Source organism: Dama dama, chromosome 18 (assembly GCF_033118175.1).
Source record: "Dama dama isolate Ldn47 chromosome 18, ASM3311817v1, whole genome shotgun sequence".
Lineage (NCBI taxonomy): Eukaryota > Metazoa > Chordata > Mammalia > Artiodactyla > Cervidae > Dama > Dama dama.
The window spans coordinates 100,999,168-101,025,421 of NC_083698.1; the positions used below are offsets into that span (position 1 = coordinate 100,999,168).

General features: G+C 48.2%; 1 protein-coding gene and 1 non-coding gene across 13 annotated transcripts in view; both read right to left on the reverse strand.

The window, feature by feature from the left end:
- The window catches only part of KEL (Kell metallo-endopeptidase (Kell blood group)), a 106,895-nt gene that overhangs the window by 862 nt on the left and 79,779 nt on the right, over positions 1-26,254 (reverse strand). For 7 of the 12 annotated variants that reach the window (XM_061166462.1, XM_061166458.1, XM_061166457.1 and 4 more), the window contains 17 exons: positions 25,068-25,153; positions 24,721-24,865; positions 24,285-24,461; positions 22,222-22,346; positions 21,764-21,910; positions 15,091-15,150; positions 14,809-14,997; positions 14,424-14,572; positions 12,102-12,231; positions 3,718-3,828; positions 2,548-2,646; positions 2,231-2,308; positions 1,453-1,553; positions 1,188-1,298; positions 973-1,040; positions 580-749; positions 127-222 (listed from right to left, as the gene is read on the reverse strand). In XM_061166462.1, the coding sequence (XP_061022445.1) occupies positions 127-222; positions 580-749; positions 973-1,040; positions 1,188-1,298; positions 1,453-1,553; positions 2,231-2,308; positions 2,548-2,646; positions 3,718-3,828; positions 12,102-12,231; positions 14,424-14,572; positions 14,809-14,997; positions 15,091-15,150; positions 21,764-21,910; positions 22,222-22,346; positions 24,285-24,461; positions 24,721-24,865; positions 25,068-25,115 (2,004 nt within the window). In that variant the 5' untranslated portion in view covers positions 25,116-25,153. Of the gene's footprint in view, positions 1-126; positions 223-579; positions 750-972; positions 1,041-1,187; positions 1,299-1,452; positions 1,554-2,230; positions 2,309-2,547; positions 2,647-3,717; positions 3,829-12,101; positions 12,232-14,423; positions 14,573-14,808; positions 14,998-15,090; positions 15,151-21,763; positions 21,911-22,221; positions 22,347-24,284; positions 24,462-24,720; positions 24,866-25,067; positions 25,174-26,254 lie in introns of all 12 variants that reach the window. The other 5 variants (XM_061166465.1, XM_061166460.1, XM_061166461.1 and 2 more) reach the window with 3 other exon arrangements.
- Positions 20,694-20,765, reverse strand: TRNAY-AUA (transfer RNA tyrosine (anticodon AUA)). The gene has a single exon. It is a non-coding gene; the product is annotated as a tRNA-Tyr (tRNA).

Genomic DNA, 26,254 nt, shown 5'->3' on the forward strand with positions numbered 1-26,254 from the left:
TTTGTGCAGCAGAGGGTAGGGGACATTGCGGGGAGATGTTTCAGGCGGGAGAGATTCTCTGAGCATTAACGGGAGGGTATTTATCTGACGTGGATTAAGCCCTAGTGGGAGATGTCGGCGGCTTACCTGGGCATAGCTTCGGAAGAAGAGTTGCCGGGGGCTGAGGTCTAGGCTGGGCAGGATGGTTTCCCCACGGAACAGTACTAGCCTCTTTTTGTATGCCTGGATATGAGGGTGGGATGGAGAATTGCCCTTAGGTTCCAGACCCGTACCCAGCTGGAAGTCTTATGCCCTATATACAATATCCAAAACCAGCTCCTGGTCCTTCTTCCCAAGTTCAGCCCTGACACACTGGTCTGAGCCAGGAGAAGACACCCCTGCTGTAAGATCGATGGACATCCTCGAAGAGAGGGCTTGTGGAGTGGGATGGGGGTAGTCCTCAAGGTGCCAGCTGTTCAGTGGGGATGTGAAGGGCAGAAGGCTTTTCCGTATTTGCATGAGGGATGGTGGAAGGAAATGCTGGTGACAGGCTGTCTATTCCGCTGGTAAAACTAGATCCCAGCCCTTGGGGTGTGTTACCTTGAGCGCAATGGCCAGTGCCCCGGCGTCTGCAGCATCCTCCAGGAGCGTGCGGGAGACATCGAAGGAGGTTCCCTTGGGTGAGGGTAAGGCAGTGTAGAGGCGTTCCAGGCACAGCAGCGCTTTCTGCAGGGCACGGGTGTCACAGGCCGGGCAGCCCCCAGGGAGTACTGTTGAGAATGGGGCAAGCGGGGGAAACGGTGAGGCGTGATGCCGGGGTGAAGACGTGGGCCTTCTGCAAACCGCACTGGCTCCTGGGAGAGCTGCAAAAGCTGCAGGCCACACCCACCTGGAGCCCTGGCACAGCCTCCCTGCCTCCTGCTCTGGGTCGACTTTGGGGACCTCACCCGCCTTCCCGATGGCCCCACCTGCCAGGGGCCTGCTGCTACTCACAGAGCTGGTCAAAGATGTGCAACAGCTCACGGGCCATAATACCGCCAGCGGCACCGAAGTTCACGGCTCTAGGGAGACAAGGGCTCGTCTGACCCTCAGAATCCTTCCAAGGTTTGGCCCCCGTTCTCCAACCACAAGTCCCGTCCATCATTCATCGTAACACTGGTCCATGACTCTCAGGAGACTTCCTGCCCACCTCAGAGAATGGCCCGTACCTGGGGTAGCCAGGGTGGAAAAACGGGGGTTGGAGGAGTCCGGCTGGGAAGACCATCACGTGGTCAGGTATTGAATAGTAAGCCTTGAGGCCCCAGGGGGGCACCTGCCACCTGTGGGAAGAGCACGCCTGAGCTCCAGCTCCATCATTTACCTGCAGTCCTTCCTGAAGGACTGCTGCTGCTCCCCCGAACCTCTGTTTCTCTCCTGGGAATTGCGGACAGCTGTCTCTGGGATGTGGTGTCTGTGTCTCCCCGGCTCTCATACCTGTGATTGGAGACAGGCTGCAAGAACTCCTGGACGACTCTGGCTTGGCGGGAGCGGACGCAACTCAGGAAGGTCTGGAGGAAGCTGGGTCCAAGTTGTATCTGGGAGGAGGCAGGACGTGACTCAAATACATGGAGACAAATGTAGACGCACACTGATACACCCTGATGTGGTTGTCTGAACCAGACAGATAAGCCCTGACACAGAGACATCCCCACGACAGTGGAAAGCTAGCGCCAGGACACAGCCATGTGCTACTGCAAACCAGCGTCACGCGTACCAACACACACACACACACACACTCAAGCAAGTCACACAAATGCATGGGTGTGAGTGTGCACACACACTCACCATCACCTGAAAAAGCTCTGTTCTCCTGCTGGCAAAACCTACAGTGTGGCTGCGTGTGCTAAGTCACTTCAGTCGTGTCTGACTCCTTGCCACCCCACAGACTATATAGCCCACCAGGCTCTTCTGTCCATGGGATTCTCCAGGCAAGAATGGAGTGCGTTGCCATGCCCTCTTCCAGGGGATCTTCCCCACCCAGGGATCGAACCCATTTCTCTTACATCTCCTGTGTTGGTAAGGAAGGTTGTTTGCCACTGAGCCACCAGGGAAGCCCCATCGTGTGGCTACTCGGCCATCAAGCCCAGTCAGCACCAGGGCAGGGAAGGGGTGGGTTAGGATCAACCAGGGAAAATGACTGTCTGCTACTCAGGTCGCGCAGGGGATGAGGAAGCTGAGGATTAGAAGGGACCTGGCAAGGGCAGGGACTCACGTCATCGTATTCCTGTCTGGCCGGGTCTGGCTTCAGGGCCCAGTCCGAGGGCCCCATCTTCACCTGCAGTTGGGTAAGCTGGGAAGAGACATGAAGGAAGAGGACTCCAGCGACCTCGGGTCTACCATAAGGACTTTCTCCTGTTTGCTGCCCTGTCCCCTCCTCTGGGAGTGCCACCAGGATGTCTGTGCGGCACGTTGGTGGTTACACTTGCCTCATGCCCTGAGCACCCTCCCCTAGTCACCGTGCTTTCCTGATCCCATGCTCTGCTGACACCCACTACACAGCCCCACGCTGTCTCTTTCTCCTGGCCTTACCTTGTCCTGGGCCTCTGCCCGGGTCTCTCCATCCATCCAGGGAACCGTATGAAGATGACTGATGAAGGCATCCTTGATGGCAGTGAATAATTCCATGGCCTGCAGGCAAGAGGGTGTAGGGAGAAGATCAGGATCAGGATCAGTCTTAGTCCTGGGTCCTGCCCACCAGCCCTCCAGGAAGGGGCCTCGGCCCGGAGGAGCTGCCAGGAGGAGGAAGACCTCAGAAAGAGGAAGTGATATTGGCTAGGTGAGCAAAAACTCAGGGCAGAGAGCTGTGGAGATGGAAAGGCAGTACCAAACACAGAACAGGAAGGTGGGGTTGGGTGCCTCCTAAGAACCGATGGGGGAGACAGCTCCTTTCTGTGGGGAGACCTCAGCCTGCGGGGGAGACACCGTCCTTTTGGCCAGGCAATCCATTCAGAAGGCTGGGGGAGGAAGAGGACCACCATCCCCTTCTCTGCTCTCAAGAGCCCTCCTCACACCATCTTTCTGGAGGCCTTCATCTCCTCTCCCCATCTTCCTGGGTTCGTCCACTTCCCAACAAGCTAAAGCCATCGCAGCCTTGCACCCTGACTGTGGAGTTAGCACTTTCTCCGCTGTCTACCATCCTGTGTATTTCCTTTCTAGATGGAGGAAAATAGATGACAGTGTCAGCAACCTGAGTTCAAACCTTGACTCCACTATTTGGAGTATCTGTGTGGGCTTGGGCAAATCACTTAACCCCTCTGTGAAACCAGGAATTAAAGCAGGTCGTGCAAATCGCTTGCAAGAGTACCACGCACATGGTAGCCATTGCTAAGTATTCAGTAGTTACCATGGGTGCTTCTTACAGTGATAGCATGCCATTCTTACATCGTTTCACAAGTTGTTCAAAAATCATAGACAGACAAGGAGTAGGCTTAGAGGTCACGGAGTTCAGTTTTCTCATTTTATGGTTGAAGAAACACATGAGCAGTAAGGCTGGGAGGCTTGTTCAGGTTACTGTGTGCCGCGCGGACTCTGTCTCGGAGCTAAACCGTGCAGACTCTGAGGGTGCAGCGTGTCCCTCTCTGGATTCTCTAAACTGCCTGGTTCTCTGACCACGGAAACCATCAAGAAGGGCAAAGTGGAGAAGATGGGTTGGGTGGGAAGGGGTGGGGGGACGTCGGCTGAAGAGGAGCCCTCACGTACAGCACTTTGGGTGCTGGGTCTGAAAGTCTCCCGGATGAACAAGGTGGCCAGTGTGGGCTCGAAGAAGGCTTCTGTCTTCTCCATGCACATCATCCAGCGAGGGTGGACCGGCTGCGGAGACAAAGCTGGAATGAGCGGCTCCTGCCAAGGGTTCTTCCTCATCCACTTTTCTGGGCCAGTCTTGCCTCGACCCTCTCCCCCAGGGGACGTTCTCTTTTCTGGACTTCCTGGGTCTGTCTCCCTTCGGTCTATAAACCCTTTTGCTGACACACACGGGGCTTCGCTGCTTAGCACAAAGGGGCTCAGAGTTTCTCCAGCATCAGTCATGAGGGTGGGCTGGGCAAACTATCCTTGTTTCTTGCCTATTGAATCTGAAAGCAAGGCCTCTGGATAACTAAAGGGCTCCTGGGAAGGACAAGACTGGATTTAACCCTAGTAGCTCAGATGGCAAAGCATTGGCCGGCAGTGCAGGAGATCTGGGTTCAATCCCTGGGGCGGGAAGATTCCCCTGGAGAAGGAAATGGCAACCCACCCCAGTATTCTTGCCTGGAGAATCTCACGGACAGAGGAGCCTGGTAGGTTATAGTCCCTGGGGTTGCAACGAGTCAGACGCGGCTGGGTGACCAATACAGAGAGTCCACCCTCTCTCTTGGGCAGGTCTGATTGCCACCTCGTCCCTGCCCACCACACACGCCTCCCACTGTGTGCATGGCTCAGAGACCCCAGTGAAGACACCCCCCTCCCAAGCTTCTCTACCTAAACTAGGGGTCGAAGAAGGACATTTCTCCCTGCCTCCTGCCTTCCTCCCCCACTCTCCAAATGGTAAGACCTTCTCTTATAAAGAAGAAAGTCATCAGAGTGAAACTGAGTTTTAGATACCATATTCCTTGGTAGAAGAGGAAAAAAGAAAAGACTAAATGTATGCAATTTGGAGACCTAAGGAGCTTTCTGCCAAATCAGGGGAAAGAATATAGGATGAGGGGCTTCCCTGGTGGTCCAGTGATTAAGAATCTCTGCCTTGCAATGCAGGGGATGGGGACGTGGGTTCGATTCCTGCTTGGGGAGCTAAGAGCCCACATGTCAGAGAGCAGTGAAGTCCACACCACAAATGCCGAGCACATGTGCTCCGGAGCCCACACCATAACTAGAGTCCAAGTGTCACAACTAGGGATCCCACACGATGCAACAAAGGTCCCGTGTGCTGCAACTAAGACCCGACACCGTCAAATAAATAAAACTAAATATTTTTTTTAAAAAAGAATATAGGATGAGATGATGGACATCTTCAAAGGTGGAGAAACAGATAGATAAAAACTCAAAGAGGACTTTGGCAATCAGGGTGGTTTTAAACAGCAGGATGGAAAGAATAAGGAACAAGAGAGAGATGCTGGCGTGGATGGCATTGAAGAGATGACTCAGGGCAGGTGAGAAACAAATTCAAGGAAGCAAGAGTAAGGAAAGCTGAGCAGGGACTTAGGAAAAACATATTAATATGCTAATTTGGTTTGAGTGGGATGAAATCACAAGACTTCATTCCTGTTACTTCTTTACCCGCGGGGGCCTCCTGGCAGGAAAGTGGTGTAGTCTGCCACCAATCTGGCCCTAAGGTTGGAGATTGCTTATGGGGCTTCCCACGGAAGAGGAAAGAGAAAGGAAGGCCAGTACTGTTGTTGTTGAAGACACTCCTGGGCCTGCCTATTAGAATGGTTACCTTTTTGGAGGTTACTCCAGACCCAGTTGCCCACGTCTCTGTGTTCCTGTCTGCCCCCTCACCATGAGGTCTATTAAGGACCTTCTCCTGGTGAGTAGGGACCCAGACACTTTTGATACTGTATTAGTTGATGCTCTGAAACTCACAAACATGAAAAACAAATAGAAAGGCCCCTGGGTCTGACAGCAATGCCGGGAACAGGTGCAGACTCTGCTGGCCACCTTTGGGTTCATCTCCTGCAGCCTCGTGAGGACAAGCTCAGTTCTGAGACTGTTTCTCAGCAGACAGCTGAAGGGGGTGGAGGGCTGCACCCAGAACAGCAGGGAGCACATGAGCCTTGAGCTTGATGATGTGGCTCTGCCTGCCCCGTCTGCCCCTCCTGGTTCTTGAGTTGTTTCCTGATCCCTTTTGCCGACACTTGCCCTTAGCAGGCTTTGTCAGCTCCACGCTAGGGCCCATAGCCTGGGCCATGGTAGACCCTGACTTGGTTCCTGAAGCATATGGAGACCACCTCGGACCACTCACTGCTGTCCCTGCGCCACTCTGCGACTCTTCAGGTCACAACTGTGCTGAGTCGTATGTTCTATACGCAGGAAAGTAACTTCCAGGATCTATAAATGAATGTTAAGTCTCAGGGGTGGAGGCTGACAGGTTATGTATTCATCTGCTGGGGGTTATCAGTATCTGAGTTGTCTCAAAATGTGAGGTGATAGAGTATACCATATTAATTGTAGAGAAAGAGAAAAAAAAAAAATCACTGTTAAAATATAAAAGATGGAAGAAATACTTCAAATCCAAAATAATGAGGCTCAATATATCAAGAAACAGAAAAAAATTTGTAGGGATGGGAGTAGTGAAGAAATGGATTGGGAGTTCAGGATTAGCAGGTGCAAACTATTACATAGAGAGTGTATAAACAATGTCCTACTTGTTTGTAGCATAGGGAACTATATTCAACATCTTGTGATAAGCCATAATGGAAAAGGCTATGAAAAGCAATGTGTGTGTATGTATATATATATATATATACACACACACAGAGCTGCTTGGGAGAACAGGGGAAATACTACCCAGAACGTGCTCTATAAATTATATATATATAAAACTAAATCACTTTGCTATACAGCAGAAATTAACAAATACTCTAAATCAACTACTTGAATAAAATAAATTTTAAAAAAAAGAAAGAAAGATATTTGCAGATATAACCTTTGAACCATGCATAATGACAAACATGACAGAAATCAAGAAAAACTCCAAGAGTCTGGAGGGAAGCGGATTTCTGTGCAATTTTCAGTAAGGGGAAAGCAGATTTTAGAGATTACAGGTGAGCCAGGAATCCTTAATGTGCATTTTGAAACACAATTCTAGAATGAATCATTAAACTGATTATTTTTGAACACTTGGAAAATAATGTGTAACTTCTGGGGCCCCTTGGTGGCTTCACTGACTCAGACAGTAAAGAATCTACCGGCAATGCAGGAGGCCCAGGTTCAATCCCTGGATCTGGACGATTACCTCGAAAAGGAAATGGCAACCCACTTCGGTATTCGGGACACGACTGAGTGACTAACACTCTGAGGGCCAGTGTAGGATAACTGGGGATGAATAATGTCAAAATTATTTTCAAATGTCATCATTTTTAGGGGTAACCAACAAGGACCTGAGGGCTTCCCAGGTGGCCTATTAGTAAAGAATCTGCCTGCCAATGCAGGAGTCACAGGAGATGTGGATTCAACCCATGGGTTTGATCCCTGGGTTGGGAAGATCCCCTGGAAGAGGAAATGGCAACTCACTCCAGTATCTTTGCCTGGAGAATCCCATGGACAGAGGAGCCTGGCGGGCCACAGTCCATAGGGTTGCAAAGAATCGGACATGATTGAGTGACTGGGTGACAAGAACCTCCTGTATAGGACAGGAAACTCTGAACAGTGTTATGTGCCCGCCTGGATGGGAAGAGGGGTTTGGGGGAGAATGGATACATGTATGTATGGCTGAGTCCCTTCACGGTTCACCTGAAACCATCGCAGCATTGTTAATCAGTTATAGTTCAATATAAAATAGTTTTTAAAAGTAATGTGACTGTATGAATAAATAAATTCATAGCACTAAAAATAAATGTCATCATTTTTAAAGGGTCACTAAATTAGAATGAACAGTAGATCAAGTGTCACAAACTCAAATAGGGGCTGTGAGGTACCATAAATAACAGAAGCAGCCCAACATCAGAACCCCAGGACCAGAAGGGGTGATAGAAAACCCATATCCAGGCCTACTGGCTGCATCCCTCAGCTCCAGTCATCTGTTGCCCCGGGAGAAGGCTAACTCAGCACTCACGTTGAAAACAACAACCCAAAGGGCTGGAACTCTTTTTGTGTGTTATTGCCTAATTTTTGAAAGTCGGCCACTCATTAAAAGTTGGTAAAATCTTTAGAGTCCACAAAACACACCCATGAGCCAGATTCATCCTCCAGGATCACGGCAGTTCTCCCTCTGCATAGAGAATTCAGCATTTACTAAATGTGAATTACTATAATAACTTACACCCTCGCACTTCAGTTACACAAGCTGTATATAGGAGCCTGATGCCTGTTCTGATTCACAGAGCTGCTTGGGAGAACCGGGGAAATACTACACAGAACGTGCTCTGTAAATTCTAAAGTTCTACTCCATTCTGTTGGTGCTATCTTGATTTCAAGATACCATCTGGTAAAACCATAAGTTATGTCCTTGTGAAATCAATGGAGAAATCCATGTTAAATAACAGTGTTGTTTGAGTGGATTCTGAACTGGCTGACCCAGAAGGGAATGTCAGTGATTAATGTTTCCAATTTAGTACCAGCTTCCCTGACTGCCCCACCAACACTGTAACATGTCCACACTAGGTATCTCTCTCCCTCTTTCCTTTTTTCATTTTTTCATAACACTTAATACCACCCCCTGGTGGCTCAGATGGTAAAGAATCTGTGTACAATGCAGGAGACCTGAGTTCAAATCTTGAGTCTGGATACCTTGGAGAAGGGAATGGCTATCCTCTCCAGTATTCTTGCCTGGAAAATTTCATGGATGGAGGAGCCTGGCAGGCAAGTCTATGGAGTCACAAAGAATGGGACGTGACTGAGCAACTAACACTTTCACTTTTTTTTTCAATACCATCCCATGTATTTTATTTAGCTTATGGTCTTTCTGTCTCTGTTAGAATAGAAGCATTTGAGGACAGAGATTTCTATCTATTTTGTTCATGAAGAATCCAAAGAGTCTAGAGAAGCGTCTGGCATATAATAGGGACTCAATTAATATTTGTTGCATAAATGGATTGCTGACTACACTGGTCTTCAATAACCTGAGTCAATTCTCTTTCCTCTGCAGAATCTTACCAATAATCTAGATGAAGACGCAGTAAATAAAACCACAAATGACCCAAGGCAGAAATCACAGATCACTAAAACAAAGGCTGAAATCCCCTGAGTAAACACAGATGTTGGCGTGAACATAAATAGTTCACTCCTAACAGGCACTAATGTGAAGTTCTGCTTTTAATTTCCCAAACTCAGTTTCTCAAGTTTAATAAGAGAAAAACTTGGCTTGACAGCCATTTTCGCTGACTACATATACCCAAAATTAATAAACAAAATATGGTCAGATAAGACCTGACATTCCTTCTGAATAAGAGCATTACAAATTGGAGTTCATTCAGAGGAACGTGGTGAGACAGCTGTAGTTCATAAACATCGGATAGAAATACACATTTTGGTCCAATTAAGGCCAAAAGCTTCATGGTGTCTTTGACTCCACTCCCCCTCTCACACCAAATATCCATCAGGAGACTGCTGCTTACCTACAGAATATGTTCTTTTAAAACATAAAATAGATAAATCCTTCTACAGGCCCCTGTTACATGCAGAGAAAAACCCAAGACCTTACGGTGACTGACCAGGGCCTGGTACAATCCCCTCGTCCCCTCTCTGATTTCCTCTCCCCACACTTACCTCCCCCCACCACGCTTAGTCACTTCAGTAGCCTCTGACTCTTTGCAACCCCATGGATTGTGACCTCCCAGGTTCCTCTGTCCATGGGATTCTCCAGGCAAGAATACTGGAGTGGGTTGCCACGCCCTCCTCCGAGGGATCTTCCTGACCCAGGGATCGAACCCATGACTTCTGTATTGCAGGTGGGTTCTTTACCCAACTGAGCCACCTGGGAAGCCCTGATTTCCTCCCTACTCTTACTCTATTTGCTTTCTCTGCTTCAATCGCACTGGTTTCCAGGCTGATTCTCAAGCCCCCAGGCAAGCAGGACAGCCTTCCAGCAAGCCCTGTCACCTCTTCTCAGCCAGAGCCACCAAGAGGGTCCCTCACACTGCACCATGCTTCAACTAGCCTTCCCTGGTCGCAATGAGACAGCATTCTTTCCTTTCCCGGAAAACCCTTTCCTCTCCCTAGACACTGCTTCCTTACTTCCTACCTCCTGCTCAGCTATCTCACTGACCATTTAAACCCTGATCTCTCTCTCTTGGAAATTCTGAGAGCATCTAAATAAGATCTTTCTTAGAACACAGCTACACGCATTCATTTACTGAGCATATGATAGCTCTTATGTTACAAAGACAGAGATGAATGGTTGCAACAGAGGTCACATAGACCACTAAGCTAAAAATATTTACTATCTTGATCTTTAAAGAAAGAATTTGCCAAGGCATTTTTTTGTTACCACCCACTATTTCTCAACCCTGCAGTTTGTGGTTAAAAATGTGACCTCACAGGTCAGGCAGACCTGTTCTAGAGTCTATTTCTTCACTTATGAGGTGTTTGGTCTTGGGAAAGTTACTTGTCCTTTTGAGGACCTCAGAGCATTTCTGAGAGTGGTAAATAAAATAAGCACTGCCTGATATAGAGTAACTACTCAACGTATTTCAGCTATTATTATTATGTGGTGCCATCATATTTGGCATCATATTTGGTGCCATTCCAGACCAGGGAAAGGGCTTCAACAAGTCACAGAACTATCTGTTGGTAGAGTCTGACTCAGCTTTTAAGTCCAAGGACAATTACACATCCTAAAAGCTTCCCTGGTGACTCAGTGGTAAAGAGTTCGCCTGTTCAATGCAGGTGATATGGGTTCAGTCCCTAGGTCAGGAAGATTCCTTGGAGAAGGAAATGGCAACCCACTCCAGCATTCTTACATCGGAAATCCCATGGACAGAGGAGCCCGGTGGGCTATAGCCCACGGTGTCACAAAAGAGTCGGACATGACTTAGCAACTAAGCAATAACAAATGGAGAGAGATAAGGATTATATAATATATATATGTATAGGATATACATATATATGTTTAGGATATATGTATGTATGTATAAGGGGTGATGACTTTAGAAATTCGTAAGCCTTCTAAATTTTTTAAGTGTGAATTTCAATGTTGGCATTCTTATACCCTTCAAAAAGTACTACCAGGCCACAGTTCTGGAATTTACACAAAGTTGTTTGTTGCTGGGGATTTTCTAGCAATCCCAACTATGAGGGCTTGGGGCTCTGTCTCATCTGAGTCAAGAGAAAGACTGGGCAGAAGGCTCTTGGGGACTAGCCCACCTGAGGGAATATCCTAGTGAATTCTTTTTGTTTTGTGTTTTGTGGGTTTTTTTGTTTGTTTTTTGCAATGACTAAGCACACAGATGCTGAAGCCAGAGTTCAAATCCTAGCTCTAACAACCCAGCAGCTCTGTCACCTTGAGTGAGATCCTTAACTTTTGGGTTTCAGTTTACCTACCAATAAAACAGGGACCGCATGGTCTGTCCTCATGGAACTGCTGTGAGGATCAAATCAACTCCTACATTTAAAGGGCTTAGAAAAATGCTTAGCACAGTTTAAAGTCTCCATAGCCAACAACTACATTCCAGACCCCGTGTTTACAATTCCCTTCTTCAAATTCTATAGATAGTTCAGATTTGCCAAAGCCACGAATTCCTCCAAGGCAGAGAAATGATCCACAAATTACTAAGAAAAGAAACCCAGTGATGAGCAAGACTGCCCTGAAGCTTCACAGAGGCTGGAGGGCATCTACTGTTTTAGATGCTTCCTCTTACATTGGGATGTGTCCACCTGGGATTTCAAAGTTCATAGTCCCGAGTACGGTCAGAGTGGACTTTGGTTAGTGGAGCACGTTTGGTACACAGCCCCGTGCTCTGATATATCAGAATCGGCATCACGAAGCCCACGGCACGGCCGACAGACCCCGGGGGTGGTCAGGGATGAGCTCTTGATGAAGCATATTTGGACACGGAACACTGGAACCACCTAGACGGAGCAAAGGCTTCTGCCCACCACACCGTGTCTCACTCTAGTCCAGCTCCTCAAGTCACAGTGCTCAGGATAACCCGGCAAATAGTCTAGGGGTCACGACAAAGGAAAAGCAGTTCTTGATCAGCTTAGAGCTGTCTATCTAGATTTTAACACTCAGCAAAAGGCCCTGGAGGTAGCCAGACATGTGCCCAAAGGTCTGCTCCCTGGCATCCCAGCTCTCAGTGTAAGCGCTGAGGGCTTCTGCGGAAGGCCCAGATGTTGGGGGACATCTAGTTCCCACGCCCCTTGCCGAGGGAGCTATGCCCACGTGTGTCCCCCAGACGGCAGATGCTCTATTAGCACCCCACCTGGGAGAATTCCTCCCCTGCTCTCCTCACCATGGGTGGGTGTCCTGTCAGTTCCCCCAATTTCTGGTTCAGCGATCTGTGTGCCTCTTGGAACTGACTGTCCAGGGCTGGGGAAAGTGTCTTCACCAGCCCGAAGATCATGTGGCTTTGCAGCAAGTCCCTGTGGAGAGAAAAGAGACCGATGGTAGACCCCAGGCTCCGGGAAAGCCCCCAGAAAACCCTCCCTTTTTTTGTGTGTGTGTATTAGTCTCTCAGTCGTGCCCGACTCTGTGCGACCCCCATGGACTGCAGCCCACCAGGCTCCTCTGTCCATGGGATTCTCCAGGCAAGGATACAGGAGTGGGTTGCCATTTCCTTCTCCAGGGGATCTTCCCGACCTGGGAATTGAACCTGGGTCTCCTGCACTGCAGGCAGATTCTTTACCATCTGAGCTATGAGGGAAACCTTCTTTATAGAGAATAACTGCCCGACATGTGAACATGTCAAGAAGAGCTTTTCTTTTTTTCTTGTTTACCCTAATTTAAAAACACTTCACGGTGAAAAAAATTCCAAAATGATTGGGATAGTAACATCAAAGCTCATGGATCACAGATCACTTTAACCATTAAAATAATACTGAAAATGGGTGAGATATCATGAGAATCACCCAAATGTGACTCAGAGACACGAAACGAGCAAACGCTATTGGAAAAATGGTGCCCCCAGACTTGTCTGACACAGGGTTGCCAAAAACCTTTAATCTGTTAAAACAAACAAACAACAACAAAGTGAAATACAGCAAGGCAAAATTAAATGAGTTCTGCCTGTAATACATTATCAACTATAGCCGCCATATTATATTGGGTTGGCCAGAAGGTTCGTTCAGGATTTTCCATAGTTGCTGTGTTCAGTCGCTCAGCCACGTCCAACTCTTTGCGACCCCATGGACTGCAGCAGGCCAGGCTTCCCTGTCCATCACCATCTCCCAGTTTGCTCAAAGTCATGTCCACTGAATGAATGATGCCATCCAACCATCTCATCCTCTGTCGCCCCCTTCTCCTCCTGCCCTCAATCTTAGCCATAATATCTTAACAGAAAAAACCAGAACAAACCTTTTGGCCTACCCAATATACTGGAGCCTGAGAGTGTTCATCTTATAACAGAAAGTTGGCACCCTTTCACCAATCTATCTCTATTTCTCCACCCTTCAGCCCCCGGCAACCACTGTTCAAAACTTTTGTCTGTTTTAAGAAGAGTTTTTCTATCCTGGTGGCTCAGATTCACCTGTAATGCAGGAGACTCAGGTTTGATCCCTGGGTCAGGAAGATCCTCTGGAGCAGGAAATAGCTACCCACCCCAGTATTCTTGTCTGGAGAATCCCATGGACAGAGGAACCTGGTGGGCTACGGTCCATAGGGTCACAAAGAATTAGACATGACTGAATGACTAACACTAACACTTGCTTGATGTGGGTTGGCTTGGCGGTGGAGAATGACGAAAGAAAGAACCAGATGAAGAGGGAGACCTCTCAAGTCACAGTGGGGAGAAGGCTGGACTTCGATTTAACAAAACAGATTGAAATACTTCCACAACCAAGACACCTCAGCTCCTCTTAAGAGGCATCTTCTAAGAACACCAAAGCTGGGACCCAGGACCTTTCTCTGCCCTGCTGGCAACTTTCTCACTGGGTTTGACTTTTATCCTTACACAGATTGGTTTGCACCTGTGTGAATGGTTGTTTGCTTCCCTCTGAAGGAACTTCTAAATGTTGCTGCCACTGAGTTACTATGAAGAACGGCTTTGAGCCCAAGGTCCCGGGAGGAAGCCACTGTATCCAAGGGGCGGCCACACAGACTCAGGGCCAGCAGTGAGCCCAACACAGAGCCTCACCCTCCCTCTCCCAACCTTCAGGGTCCATCAAGACCTTCCTGATCTTTCCCACAAGGGGCCCAGAATCCTCGAATACAGCTGAGGAGCAGCCTTTCCCCAGCTTTCTCCAGCCTTTGTCTCCTCCACCAACCCCTCCATGTGCCTCCTTCTCTCACCCACACCCCTCAGCTGCTGACAAGACACAAATGCCGCAAATGTCCTCTGCTCCATCCAGCACACCCTGTGTCTTACTGGTTACCTGGATCCCTCATTTCGTCTGTGTTTTCTCTACCCATGCCCTCCGAGCCCCTCTTCCTATTTCCTCTATGCCCTCCTAGGCTGTCCATCCCACCCCCTCCCTGCCCTCACATGGCCCTGGATCGCTCCCATCCTCCTGCAAGGCCCTTACTAGTCTGCCTCCTCCAGTGTCCTTTGTCCCTGAGACCTCCAGGTCCTCAGACCTTCTTTCCATCACCACCACCCCCACCCCAATGTGGAGCAAACCTGTGCTCCGACAGCTTTATCTCAAGCAGTTTCGACATGTTCTTCAAATACGCCAGGTCATGGACTGCAACGCGGTCAGAGGGGCTCAGGGCCATCGGTGTGAACGTCGCTTGCAAACAGGACAACCAGTCAATGGTAGGGGCCATTCTCTTAAAGGAGAGAGACAGAGGTTGGAGGCAGGGGGACAGGAAAAGAGAGGGGGGTTCCCCTCCCTCAGGATAGAGGAGGGAGTGGGAAGGGGGTTGGTTGGGAAAAGGATGGAGTCAGGAAAGTTAGGGGATGGACTAAGAATTAAGGAAGTCAGGAGAAAGAAGACCTGAAGATCAAGAAAGTTTGGGAGCAAGACCCTCATGCCCATCTTCTCCCAGTCCCTGGCTCAAGGCACCTGCAGCTGGTCAATCGTGACCATCTCGAAGACCTTGTCCTGGGCACGCTGCTGCTCCCCAGGCCCCAGCATCTGGTTCAACTGTGAGTTAATGGCGAGGGAAAAGGAGGCGTGATTTTGCGCTTGGTTTCGGTCTCCTCCCAGCAAGGTTACCAGGCGATCCAGGTAATTCAGGTATTCCCGCAGGATCTGGGGGAAAGGCAACCTCAGTCACAGCCACCATCGACCCCTGCCTTTCTCCAGAGTGAGGGGTTAGGACCTTTGTCCGTGACACCATCTTACCTGGGCATAATTCGATCCCTGCTTTTGCTTGAGGAGAACGTCAAACTCTGGCTGGTCTATCTGGACACAAGAGAGGCTGAGAGAAGTGGGGAATGTGGAGGAAGGAGAGGCCAGGTGTGGGGCTATGGGGATGGACCAGGAAGGGGGACCCAGGAAATGGAGTGCAGGAGGAGCAGGAGAACCAAAGAAGAGAGGGGACTGGGGCTAAGGGACAACGGGAAGAGTACCAATATGCAAACGTACAAAGAGGGTGTTTCAACTAGTTTGGGGGTGCTCAGCAAGAGAGAAGCATAATAACCCATGTCCTGTAGGGAACTGTTGCCTGTGCCAGGGCCAGGGCCAGGATAAATGGTGTGAGATGCCCATATTGGGTGCAAATAGCCAGGACACGGAAGCAAGTTAAATGTCCATCGATAGAGGAATGAATAAAGAAGATGTGGTACATATATACAATGGAATATTACTCAGCCATGAAAAAGGAATGGTATTGGGTCATCTGTAGTGATGTAGATGGACCTAGAGTCTGTCATACAGAGTAAAGTAGCAGAAAGAAAAAAAAATCATCTATGCACACATATATATGGAATCTAGAAAACTGTTACAGATGAATCTGTTTTCAGGGCAGGAACAGAGACACAGACATAGAGAATGGACATGTGGATAGTGGTGGGGGTGGGGGAAGGGGAGGATGGACAAATGGAGAGACTGGGGTTGACATAAATACACTACCATGCTTCATATAGATAGCTATTGGGCACCTGCTGTATGGCACAGGAGCTCATCTCGGTGCTCTGTGATGACCTATAGGAGGGGGTAGGGGCCATGGGAGGGAGGCTCAAGGGGGAGGGATATATGTGTACATTCAGTTGATTTACTTTGTTGTACAGCAGAAATTAATGCAACATTGTAAAGCAATTATGCTCCATAATAAAAGAGAGGTATGGAAAACTCAGTAATCAAGATCAATCATATTTTCATTGAAATTTTTAAAATCTAAATTAATATAAACAAATGGGACCTAATGAAACGTAAAAGCTTTTGCACAACAAAGGAAACTATAAGCAAGGTGAAAAGACAGCCCTCAGATTGGGAGAAAATAATAGGAAAGGAAGCGACAAAGGATTAATCTCAAAAATATACAAGAAACTCCTGCAGCTCAATTCCAGAAAAATAAATGACCCAATCAAAAAACGGGCCAAAGAACTAAACAGACATTTCTCCAAAGAAGACACACAGATGGCTAACAAACACATGAAAAGATGCTCAACATCACTCATTATCAGAGAAATGCAAATCAAAACCGCAATGAGGTACCATTTCACGCCAGTCAGGATGGCTGCTATCCAAAAGTCTACAAGCAATAAATGCTGGAGAGGGTGTGGAGAAAAGGGAACCCTCTTACACTGTTGGTGGGAATGCAAACTAGTACAGCCACTATGGAAAACAGTGTGGAGATTTCTTTAAAAACTGGAAATAGGACTGCCATATGACCCAGCAATCCCACTTCTGGGCACACACACTGAGGAAACCAGATCTGAAAGAGACACGTGCACCCCAGTGTTCATCGCAGCACTGTTTATAATAGCCAGGACATGGAAGCAACCTAGATGCCCATCAGCAGATGAATGGATAAGGAAGCTGTGGTACATATACACCATGGAATATTACTCAGCCATTAAAAAGAATTCATTTGAATCAGTTCTGATGAGATGGATGAAACTGGAGCCCATTATACAGAGTGAAGTAAGCCAGAAAGATAAAGAACATTACAGCATACTAACACATATATATGGAATTTAGAAAGATGGTAATGATAACCCTATATGCAAAACAGAAAAAGAGACACAGATGTACAGAACAGACTTTTGAACTCTGTGGGAGAAGGCGAGGGTGGGATGTTTCGAGAGAACAGCATTGAAACATGTATGTTATCTATGGTGAAACAGATCACCAGCCCAGGTTGGACGCATGAGACAAGTGCTTGGACCTGGTGCACTGGGAAGACCCAGAGGGATCGGGTAGATAGGGAGGTGGGAGGGGGGATCGGGATGGGGAATACATGTAAATCTATGGCTGATTCATGTCAATGTATGACAAAACCCACTACAACACTGTAAAGTAATTAGCCTCCAACTAATAAAAATGAATGAAAAAAAATCTAAATTAATGCTTTAAAAAAATCCATACAGAATATAATAGTAAAACTTTGCTCATCATGCATTTCCCCCTAAAATCCACAATGTATTTTTGATCATTTTTAAAAATCATAGATATCTCCCCAAAAGTCTGCAATAGAGTTTTGATCCATTTTGGGAAGGAAAAAAATTTTTTCTTAAATTCACAGTGAACAAAAATGTGATGTTTTGTTCATCGTGAGTTTTTGCGTTGGTTTTGACATTTTAAAAAATATTTATTGAAATACTATTTGATTAGTGAGTTTTTGGTACCCTCTTAAATTCTGCACCCCAGGAAAATAGCCTACTACCCTCATGTGCCTCACTCTAGTTCTGGCACTGGTGTGTCCTTATCGCTGTCCTGAAGATTTTTTCTCCCATGTTTTTGGCTTGTCTTATCTGAGTTCAATCCCAGACTTCTTCCTGGAGCTATGAACTTTTCTGCTATCTTGAAAAAAGCTTTCACTTGACTCTTCTGTCACATTTCATGTCCAAACTTTAAAAACCTAAAAGTAATCTATGCATCTACTTCAACTTCCCTCCTTCCTAACTCCATACAAACTGAATCCATTTTCATGATTGTTTTGATGTTATGTCTAGAAAATCAAACCAGGAAATCAACCCTGCATATTCACTGGAAGGATTAGGGCTGAAGCTGGAGCTCTAATACTCTGGCCACCTGATGGGAAGAACCGACTCATTGGAAAAGACCTTGATACTGGGAAAGATTGAGGGCAGGAGAAGAAGGGGGCAACAGAAGATGAGATGGTTGGATGGCATCATCGACTCGATGGACATGAGTTTAAGCAAACTCTGGAAGATGGGGAAGGACAGGGAAGCCTTGTGTGCTGCAGTCCATGGGGTCGCAAGAGTCAGACAAGACTTAGGGACTGAGCAACAACAACTAGAAGGTTTCCAGTGGTGTCTCCTCACTCCATACTTTTCCGAGCTCAGAAGTCTCTGGAATCAAAGATGACTCCTCCCACCTGAACAGGCCTCTCCCCTGCTCTTTGTGACTCGGTGGAACTGGTTTGACTCCCACTTCCTGGCCCTTCTTCCTCCTCTCTGGCCCCACCTCATTGGGGTATCCCTTTTCAAGTCATTTTCTCCACCTGTATATCCTCTCAGAGACCATCTAGTCTCAAGGTAACGGGAGCCACCCTCCTTCCATTCACACCAAACCAACTCTATGGGGTCCTTTTCTAATTTCTCCACTTCTTTTATTGATGTTCAGTCAGTCATCAGGTCCTCTCCAATCACCATGGACCATCAATCGCCACTAGGATGAAGTTGTCTACATCCTCCTGGCCCCAATTTCCATTTCTGTCATAATCATCTCCATTTGGAATCAAGGTTGCTCAACTAGATTTCTCAGCACTTCCAGATTGACCTCAAAAACCACTGACTCTACCTGGGCATTATTTAAAACCATCACATTTGAAAGGCTTCTATAGCTGGTTTTTTTTTTTTTTTCCCCTATTACGTCAACAGTTATCACCTCTGTCTGATGTTGTAGGCTGGAAATAGTCAGGTTCAACCTCATGTCTTCAGCCTGACTTTTGCCTCCCACCACACCCCAGCCCAACCCCAAATCCTCTGTTCAACAGACCAGCCTCCTCACTGACCCGCAGAAGGGTCACACTGCTCCTGGCTCCCCCCTAATATCAGGACTTCCCTTCAGCCCTTTAGCTTCACTGTCACCTGGGTGAATCAACCAGGCTTCAGGGATCAGCCCACGTTCTCCCTTCTGAAGTTCTCCTTAACCATTTCAGATCTTAACTAATTTCCCAAGGCCGCACCAGTTACACTCCTCAGCACACCGTGTAGAGGTGAACTTGAGAAAACCTCACAAGGATTATCAGTTCTTGTATATTCATGCTCGTGTAATTTTGTGGAATTTTGGAAAGTAGGGGCCAAATATTTAGCATCACACTGCCTCCCACAATACTGATGCCTCCAAGGATGTAATTTATTAACCCACTCAATAAACACCTGGCGTGGGCCTCTAGCTGCCTGGCCCTGTGCCAGGTCCCGAGGACCAGAGATGAATGAAGTGTGAGCCTGTCTTTAAGAGGCTGAGTCTTCAACACAGGGCTCAAGGCTGAGAGCACGTGAAATGGGAGGACAGAGAGGCCCACCTCCATCGCAGCCAGGGGGTCAGTGAAGACATCCTGAAAGGGATAGTCATCAAGACCAAAATGTGAAATGTAGGAATTCTCCAGGCTGAGTGTGCAAATTGAGGAGTGGTGCCGCAGGCAAAGGGAGCCTTGTACGCAAAGAACCGAGAACTCTCCTTGGAGCTATAAGTGCACAAGCTTGTCTTGGGGCATAAGGAGGAGATAAGCCTGGAGGAGTTTGTAAGAGGGAGACTTGCAAGGCTTCCTTAAGGATTAAGAGCCAGATCCTGATGACCCAGTGAGTCATTTAAGGCATTTAAACAGAGACAATAGCATAATTAGCTCTAGGTTTAAAAAGCTCCCTCTGGGGAAACTGAAAAGTAAATAAGAGAAGAGCAGTAGAGGCCACAGGAGGAATGAGTCCAGTGTCCAGGGATGATTCAGAGAAGCAACAAGGAAGACCAGAAAGATGGTCTTCCCAGAACTGGCCCTGCTGCTCTCTTCCCTCTCCCCTCAAGTCCCTGGTTCCAACATTAATTTATGTCCCTAAAGATAACAGTGTGGTCACTCACCTAGAGCCAGACATCCTGGAATGTGAAGTCAGGTAGGCCTTAGAAAGCATTACTACCAACAAAGCTAGTGGAGGTGATAGAAATCCAGCTAAGCTATTTAAAATTCTAAAAAATGAGGCCATTAAAGTGCTGCCCTCAATGTGTCAGCAAATTTGGAAAACTCAGAAGTGGCCACAGGACTGGAAAAGGTCAGTTTTCATTCTAATCCCAAAGAAGGGCAATGTCAAAGAATGTTCAAACTACTGCACAATTGCGCTTATTTCATATGGTAACTAGGTAATTCTCAAAATCCTTCAAGCTAGGCTTGAACAGTACGAGAACTGAGAACTTCCAAAGGTACAAGCTGGATTTAGAAAAGGCAGAGAAATCAGACATCAAATTGCCAACATTCGTTGGATCATAGAGAAAGCAAGAGAATTCCAGAAAAACATCTACTTCTGCTTCATTGACTATGGTAAAGTCTTTGACTGTGTGGATCACAACAAACTGTGGAAAATTCTCAGAGATGGGAATACCAGACCACCTAACCTATCTTCTGAGAAACCTGTATGCAAGTTAGAACCTTACATGGAACAACTGACTGGTTCAAAATTGGGAAAGGAATAAAGTGAAAGTGAAGTCGCTCAGTCGTGTAGGACTCTTTGCGACCCCATGGACTGTAGCCTACAACGCTCCTCTGTCCATGGGATTTTCCAGGCAAGAGTACTGGAGTGGGTTGCCATTTCCTTCTCCAGAGGATCTTCCCAACCCAGGGATCGAACCTGGGTCTCCCGCATTATAGGCAGATGCTTTACCATCTGAGCCACCAGGGAAGTCTACGTCAAGGCTATATATTGTCACCCTACTCATTTAACTTATGTGCAGAGTACATCATGTGAAATGCTGGACTGGATGAATCACAGACTGAAATCAAGATTGCTGGGAGAAATATCAATAACCTCAAATATGCAGATGATACCACTCTAATAGCAGAAAGTGAAGAGGAACTAAAGAGCATCTTGGTGAGAGTAATAGAGGAGAGTAAAAAAGCTGACTTAAAAATCAATATTCAAGAAACTAAGATCATGGCATCTGGCCCCATCACTTCATGGGGTATAGAAAGGGGAAAAGTGCAAACAGTGACCGGTTTCATTTTCTTGGGCTCCGAAATCACTGTTGACAGTGAACTACAGCCACAAAATTAAAAGACACTTGCTCCTTGGAAGAAAAGCTCTGCCAAACCTAGATAGTGTATTAAAAAGGAGAGACATCACTTTGCCAACAAAGGTCCATGTAGTCAAAGCTATGGTTTTTCCAGTAGTCGCATATGGATGTGAGAGTTGGACTATAAAGAAGGCCGAATGCCGAAGAATTGATGCTTTTGAATTGCAGTGCTGACGATTCTTGAGAATCCCTTGGACAGCAAGGAGATCAAACCTGTCAATCCTAAAGGAAATCAACCCTGAATATTCATTGGAAGGATGGTGTTGAAGCTGAAGCTCTGACACTTTGACCACCTGATGGGAAGAGCTGACTCTTGGAAAAGATCCTGATGCTGGGAAAGATTGAGGGCAGCAGAAGGGGATGACAGAGGATGAGATAGTTGGACAGCATCACTGACTTAATGGACATGAGTTTGAGCAAACTCCAGGAGATAGTGAAGGACAGGGAAGCTTGGCATGCTGCAGTCCATGGGGTCTCCAAGAGTCAGACAGGACATAGCGACTGAACAATAACAACAAGAAAGTTAAGTCACTTTCCTGGATTGCACATTTTTTGGTCTACGAACAAATATGAGGCAGACCTGCATTTTTGCCAGCGCAGCCCTCACCTGGATGACTGGCAGGTGTGGAGGGGTGGGAAGACGTTGCAAATAGGCTCTGAAGAATGGGAAGTGACCATATTGACTCATCAGAAGGCTCAGAGTTTGGTTAAAATCTGAAGGAGTCCAGTTACCAGAGGTCGGCCAGCCGCCAAGCTGGGAAGAAAAGAAACAGCGCTCAACACAGGGATACAGTCTCTCAAAACACATCCCTCACCAGCTGACTTCAGACTACATCCTGACTTCTACCCTGAGTCCCCTGCCCCTTCTAGGGCTCCACCTCTGTCCCCCTTTTCCTACCTTCAGCCAAGGTCTTGATATGTCCACAGATCATTGCCATGTCCACCTCCCTCCCAAACCCTTAGGAAAGAGATCCATCCTCTATGGGCAAGAAAAAATGGCAGCCCTGAGCACACATTGGTCTTGCGTGCTTTCTGCGTCCAGAAAAGTAGACGTGCCAGTCTTACCTCCTCAATAACCTGTCTGAGGGGACCGGCCCCTGCTGCCTCAATGGCACCCGTGTTCATGCAGGAGTTGTAGAATCCAAAGGCTTTCTCCTCCCCAGGGGCCAGGCGCCAGGAACCTGGAGTTTCTAGAAAGGAAGCAGGGGAGAATTAAAGGAGTGAGGCAGCTTGGAAACAAGCAGGGAAGGTGGGAGATGGAAAGGTTATAGGCAAGGAAGGGAAGATTCCCAGGGAAAAGGAGTGAAGGGGAGGAACCCAGGGATGAGGATGAGGGGAACAATTTCTTTTTTTTTCTTTTTTGCTCTGCTGGTTCATGAGGTTTGTAGGCTTCATTAGTTGCCCCGTGGCATGTGGGAACTTGGCTCCCCAACCAGGGATTGAACCTACATTCCCTGCCTTGGGAGGCAGATTCTTTACCACTGCACCACCAGGCAAGTCATGAGCTGGACCAATTTGTTGGAAGAATAAGAACGTGGAGAAGACAAAGAGGAAGATAAAGAAAAGTTGAGGAAATTCCCTGGTAAGGACTCTGCATTCTCACTGCCAAGGGCCCAGGTTCAATCCTTGGCTTGGGGGGCCGGTGTGAGTAAGATAGATCCAATATCCCACAAGACGAGTGGAATGGCTACCATAAAAAAAAAAAAAAAAAAAGGAAAGCAAATGTGAGAAAGGCAATAAAGAGGAAGAGACAAGGGTGTGGGGGGAAGAGATGGAATAACTGGAGTATGGAAAAAGCAGAAAAAGTAGAAACGAGAGGTAAGAGGGAGATGAACGAAGGAATCAGAAAAATCGGGGAATTCAGAGAACTTTCGAGGGATTGGAGTGGAAGAGCATGAGGAAGGGTTTGGTAAAGGCAAGGAACAGGTGAGGGCTCCCCTAGTCTGGACTCTCCCCTCTCTCTGATCCCAGCAGACAAACACACATGACAATTACCCAAACACACGCCACTGGAGCCCTCCACCCTCTCCTATCTAACCCCACTCACTCAGGCCCCCTGATTTCTTTTCGTTCTATTGTGGGCCACGGAATCTGTCTGAAGGGTACATTTTCTTTTTATCTCTGTACCTTACATGAAAGCCTGGCCCTCTGCTATGCAGGGAGTACCCACCTCCACTCTTTCCCATCAAAAGAAGGAGGGCAAAGGGAAACATTTATTTCTTCCAAATTCCGACTGGTACTGTCAACAGGTTCCCTGGGCTCCCTTATAGAGAAAATGCATCTCTTTGGTTGCATTCTCATCCCTTAGTCCTCATCATCATCCAGCAACATCCTGGGAACACCTTCCTCCTTCCTGTGTGGCCTGGGTTCCTGCCTCACGGTTCGCCTCTTGGTTCTTTTCAACAGAACCACCATCTACAGAAATCTTCCTACCTCCAGGGTTTGTAACTTGGTCCTCCCCTCCCTCCACCATGTCTTTTGTGTCCCTCTGTATTCCTTTCCTTACACACAACCAGATAAAGCCCCTCATCACTTCTCACCCACTCTGCCACTTCTTTCCTCCCACCATGATCTCCAATCACCCATCTCCGGCAGCCCAGTTTCAGCTTCTTCCACTTCAACTGGCAAGCCATGGTCCAAGGTTTCAGAGAGGACAGGAGATGACTGTGAGAGCAGGGATCTGGGGAACGATGGGAGTGAGAGGGTAACACTCACAGGGAGCATTAGGGGACAAGAAGGATTTGAAGGCTGGAGAATGAGGGCGATGGGGAGAAGGATTAAAGTGCAATAGGTGTTGAGGAGACGCCAGTGTGGAAGACATCGGGCACGGGGTAGAAACTGAAAATATAAGGGAGATAACACAGATATCTGTGGATGGATGGGAAAGGTGAGGGAATAGGGACTAGGTAAAGAAACGAGGATGAGAGGGACCAGAAGAGATGGGAGAAGCAGGATCTGCTGTGAAATGTATGACGATGGAGAAGCAAATCGAGCAGGTCCCTAGGAGCCAGTGGAGCATGGTACAAACTGGTTGTTCCCTAGCCACACAGGCTTGGGAGGGACAGCAGTGATCATTCCAGGCTCCGCAGCACCTACAGCAAGAGAACCTTCCATCCTGATTCCCTTACCCAGGATTCTTCGAACTTGGAGCTTGTTCTCCTCCTCAAGAGCCTGAAAAGGACTGCCGGTCCTGTCGGCGTTTCCACAGGCGAAGCTAAAGAAATCAGTGCAGGGGGCCACACTGGTGTTCCCAGAGGCCAGGTAGAGAGCCAGGAGGTCCTGACACACAGATGTCTTGCAAGGGGCTGTGGGGAAAAGCTCAGAGCTGCGAAAGAGGAAGCGATGAGGACTTCCCCCAAGGGGCTAAGCAAAGAAATGCCTGGTTAGGGAAAGGGACAGAGACCCTGATGAGGAGCAAATCGTCTGACTGATGGGCAGGAGAGGGATTCACGGGGCAGGAGGCTGGGAACCCGGGGCCCCCAGGGGTCAGGATACGTGGTGGGTCTCGGGATGCTGGATGGTGGATGGGGAGTGGGCTGTGGGGGGATCTAGGATCTCGCTTACAAGGACCACAGCCCTGGAACACGTAGCCCCAAAGCAGCAGAGAAACACCAAGGATTATACTGAAGAGCAGAAGGGTCTTTAGCGCCCGCAAGGTCTTTTGCCACCATCCATCCTGTGCGGTGGGCGGCTCCTCTTCTGGAAATCTCTGTGCAGAGAACCAGGAAATTAAAAACACATGATGGAGAGGATTGGGATGGGGGAGGGAGGGGGAAAGGAGGAAGAAGGAACAGATAGTTGGTGCTGGGGTCCCCTGGTACAGAGATAACGCCCCTTATTCTCCTGAACCCAGTCTTCTTTGGACCCCTGGGAGCTGGAAGGGCTGTCAGAACGCTGCCCTGTGCACTTACCACCCGTCTCCTGCGTGTCCCTGATCCACTCGCTTGCTCAGTCCGCATGGCTCTCCCCACCGACTCTTTGTCTCCACCCTCCTGAACTGGAGGCAGGACAGAGAGGCTGGTTCAGGAAGGGGGTACATCACAGAGAGTTATATCAGGTCATTTTGAGACCTCCTGCCCACCTGCCCCCCTACCCCCACCCCCACCCCCAACACACACACATGTATGCTCATCCCAGGGCAGTGCTCCTAGGCAGGCTTCAGAATGAAATTCTCTTCCTGAGGTTCCCCCCTCCCTCCGTCCCGTCACCTGCCTCTCCTCCCCGGTTCCTACTCTCCAAGTCCCACATCCGTCCTCTCTGGAGGGGGACAGGGGATGCACATGCACGCACGCACACACACACACACACACACACACACACACACACACACACACACCAGCCGGCTCTACCTCCCACCCTAGGCGTCTGACTCCCAAAGGGAATGGCCTTCTCTAGGGGACTTGCCGTCTGTCTGGCCGTCTCTTTTGCTCTCAGAATCCGTCCTTCTTCTGCTCTAGGTGTTGAGTCTGAGGACGGGGATTCAGGAAATAGCCTCTCTCTGACCCCCACCCCAGTTCCTTTTTCTTGGAGAAAGGGCGCATGTGCCACCCGCAGTCCCTGTCCCCACACACATGCTACTGGCCTCTGGGTGGAGCCTGTTTATCAGTCTGGAGACACCCCAGCCTCTCCTGGCTCCTTTATCTCAGCCTCTCAGGGGAGGCAAAGGGAGGCAGTCTCCATTTCCCAAGCAATCCTGCCCTGGGCGGCTCCTCTTGACTTGCTCTGTGCCTCTGCTCACAGAGTTTCTTTATTTCTGGAATATTCTTTCTTCTCTCCTTTCTAATATGATGGGAACATCTTGAGCCTTTTAATTCTCAGGTCAGATGTCCCCTCCCCTGGGAGGTCTGCCAGCTCCATGCCCATTCCCCCTGCTCCCAAGCATGATTGATAGCTTCCCAGGGAGTGCCACAGCCCTGCAGGTTGCAGGCAGAACAGTCCAGGAAAAAAAGCAACAAGCTAGGAGACCCTAATCTGCTCATTACTAGCCCTGTGACTGTGAATGACCACTTAAACTCTCAGGCAGGTAAGTTTCACCATTTGGAAAACGAGGATGATATTTCCCTTTGAAAGCCTCACCCAGTCTCATGCCTTCCACAAC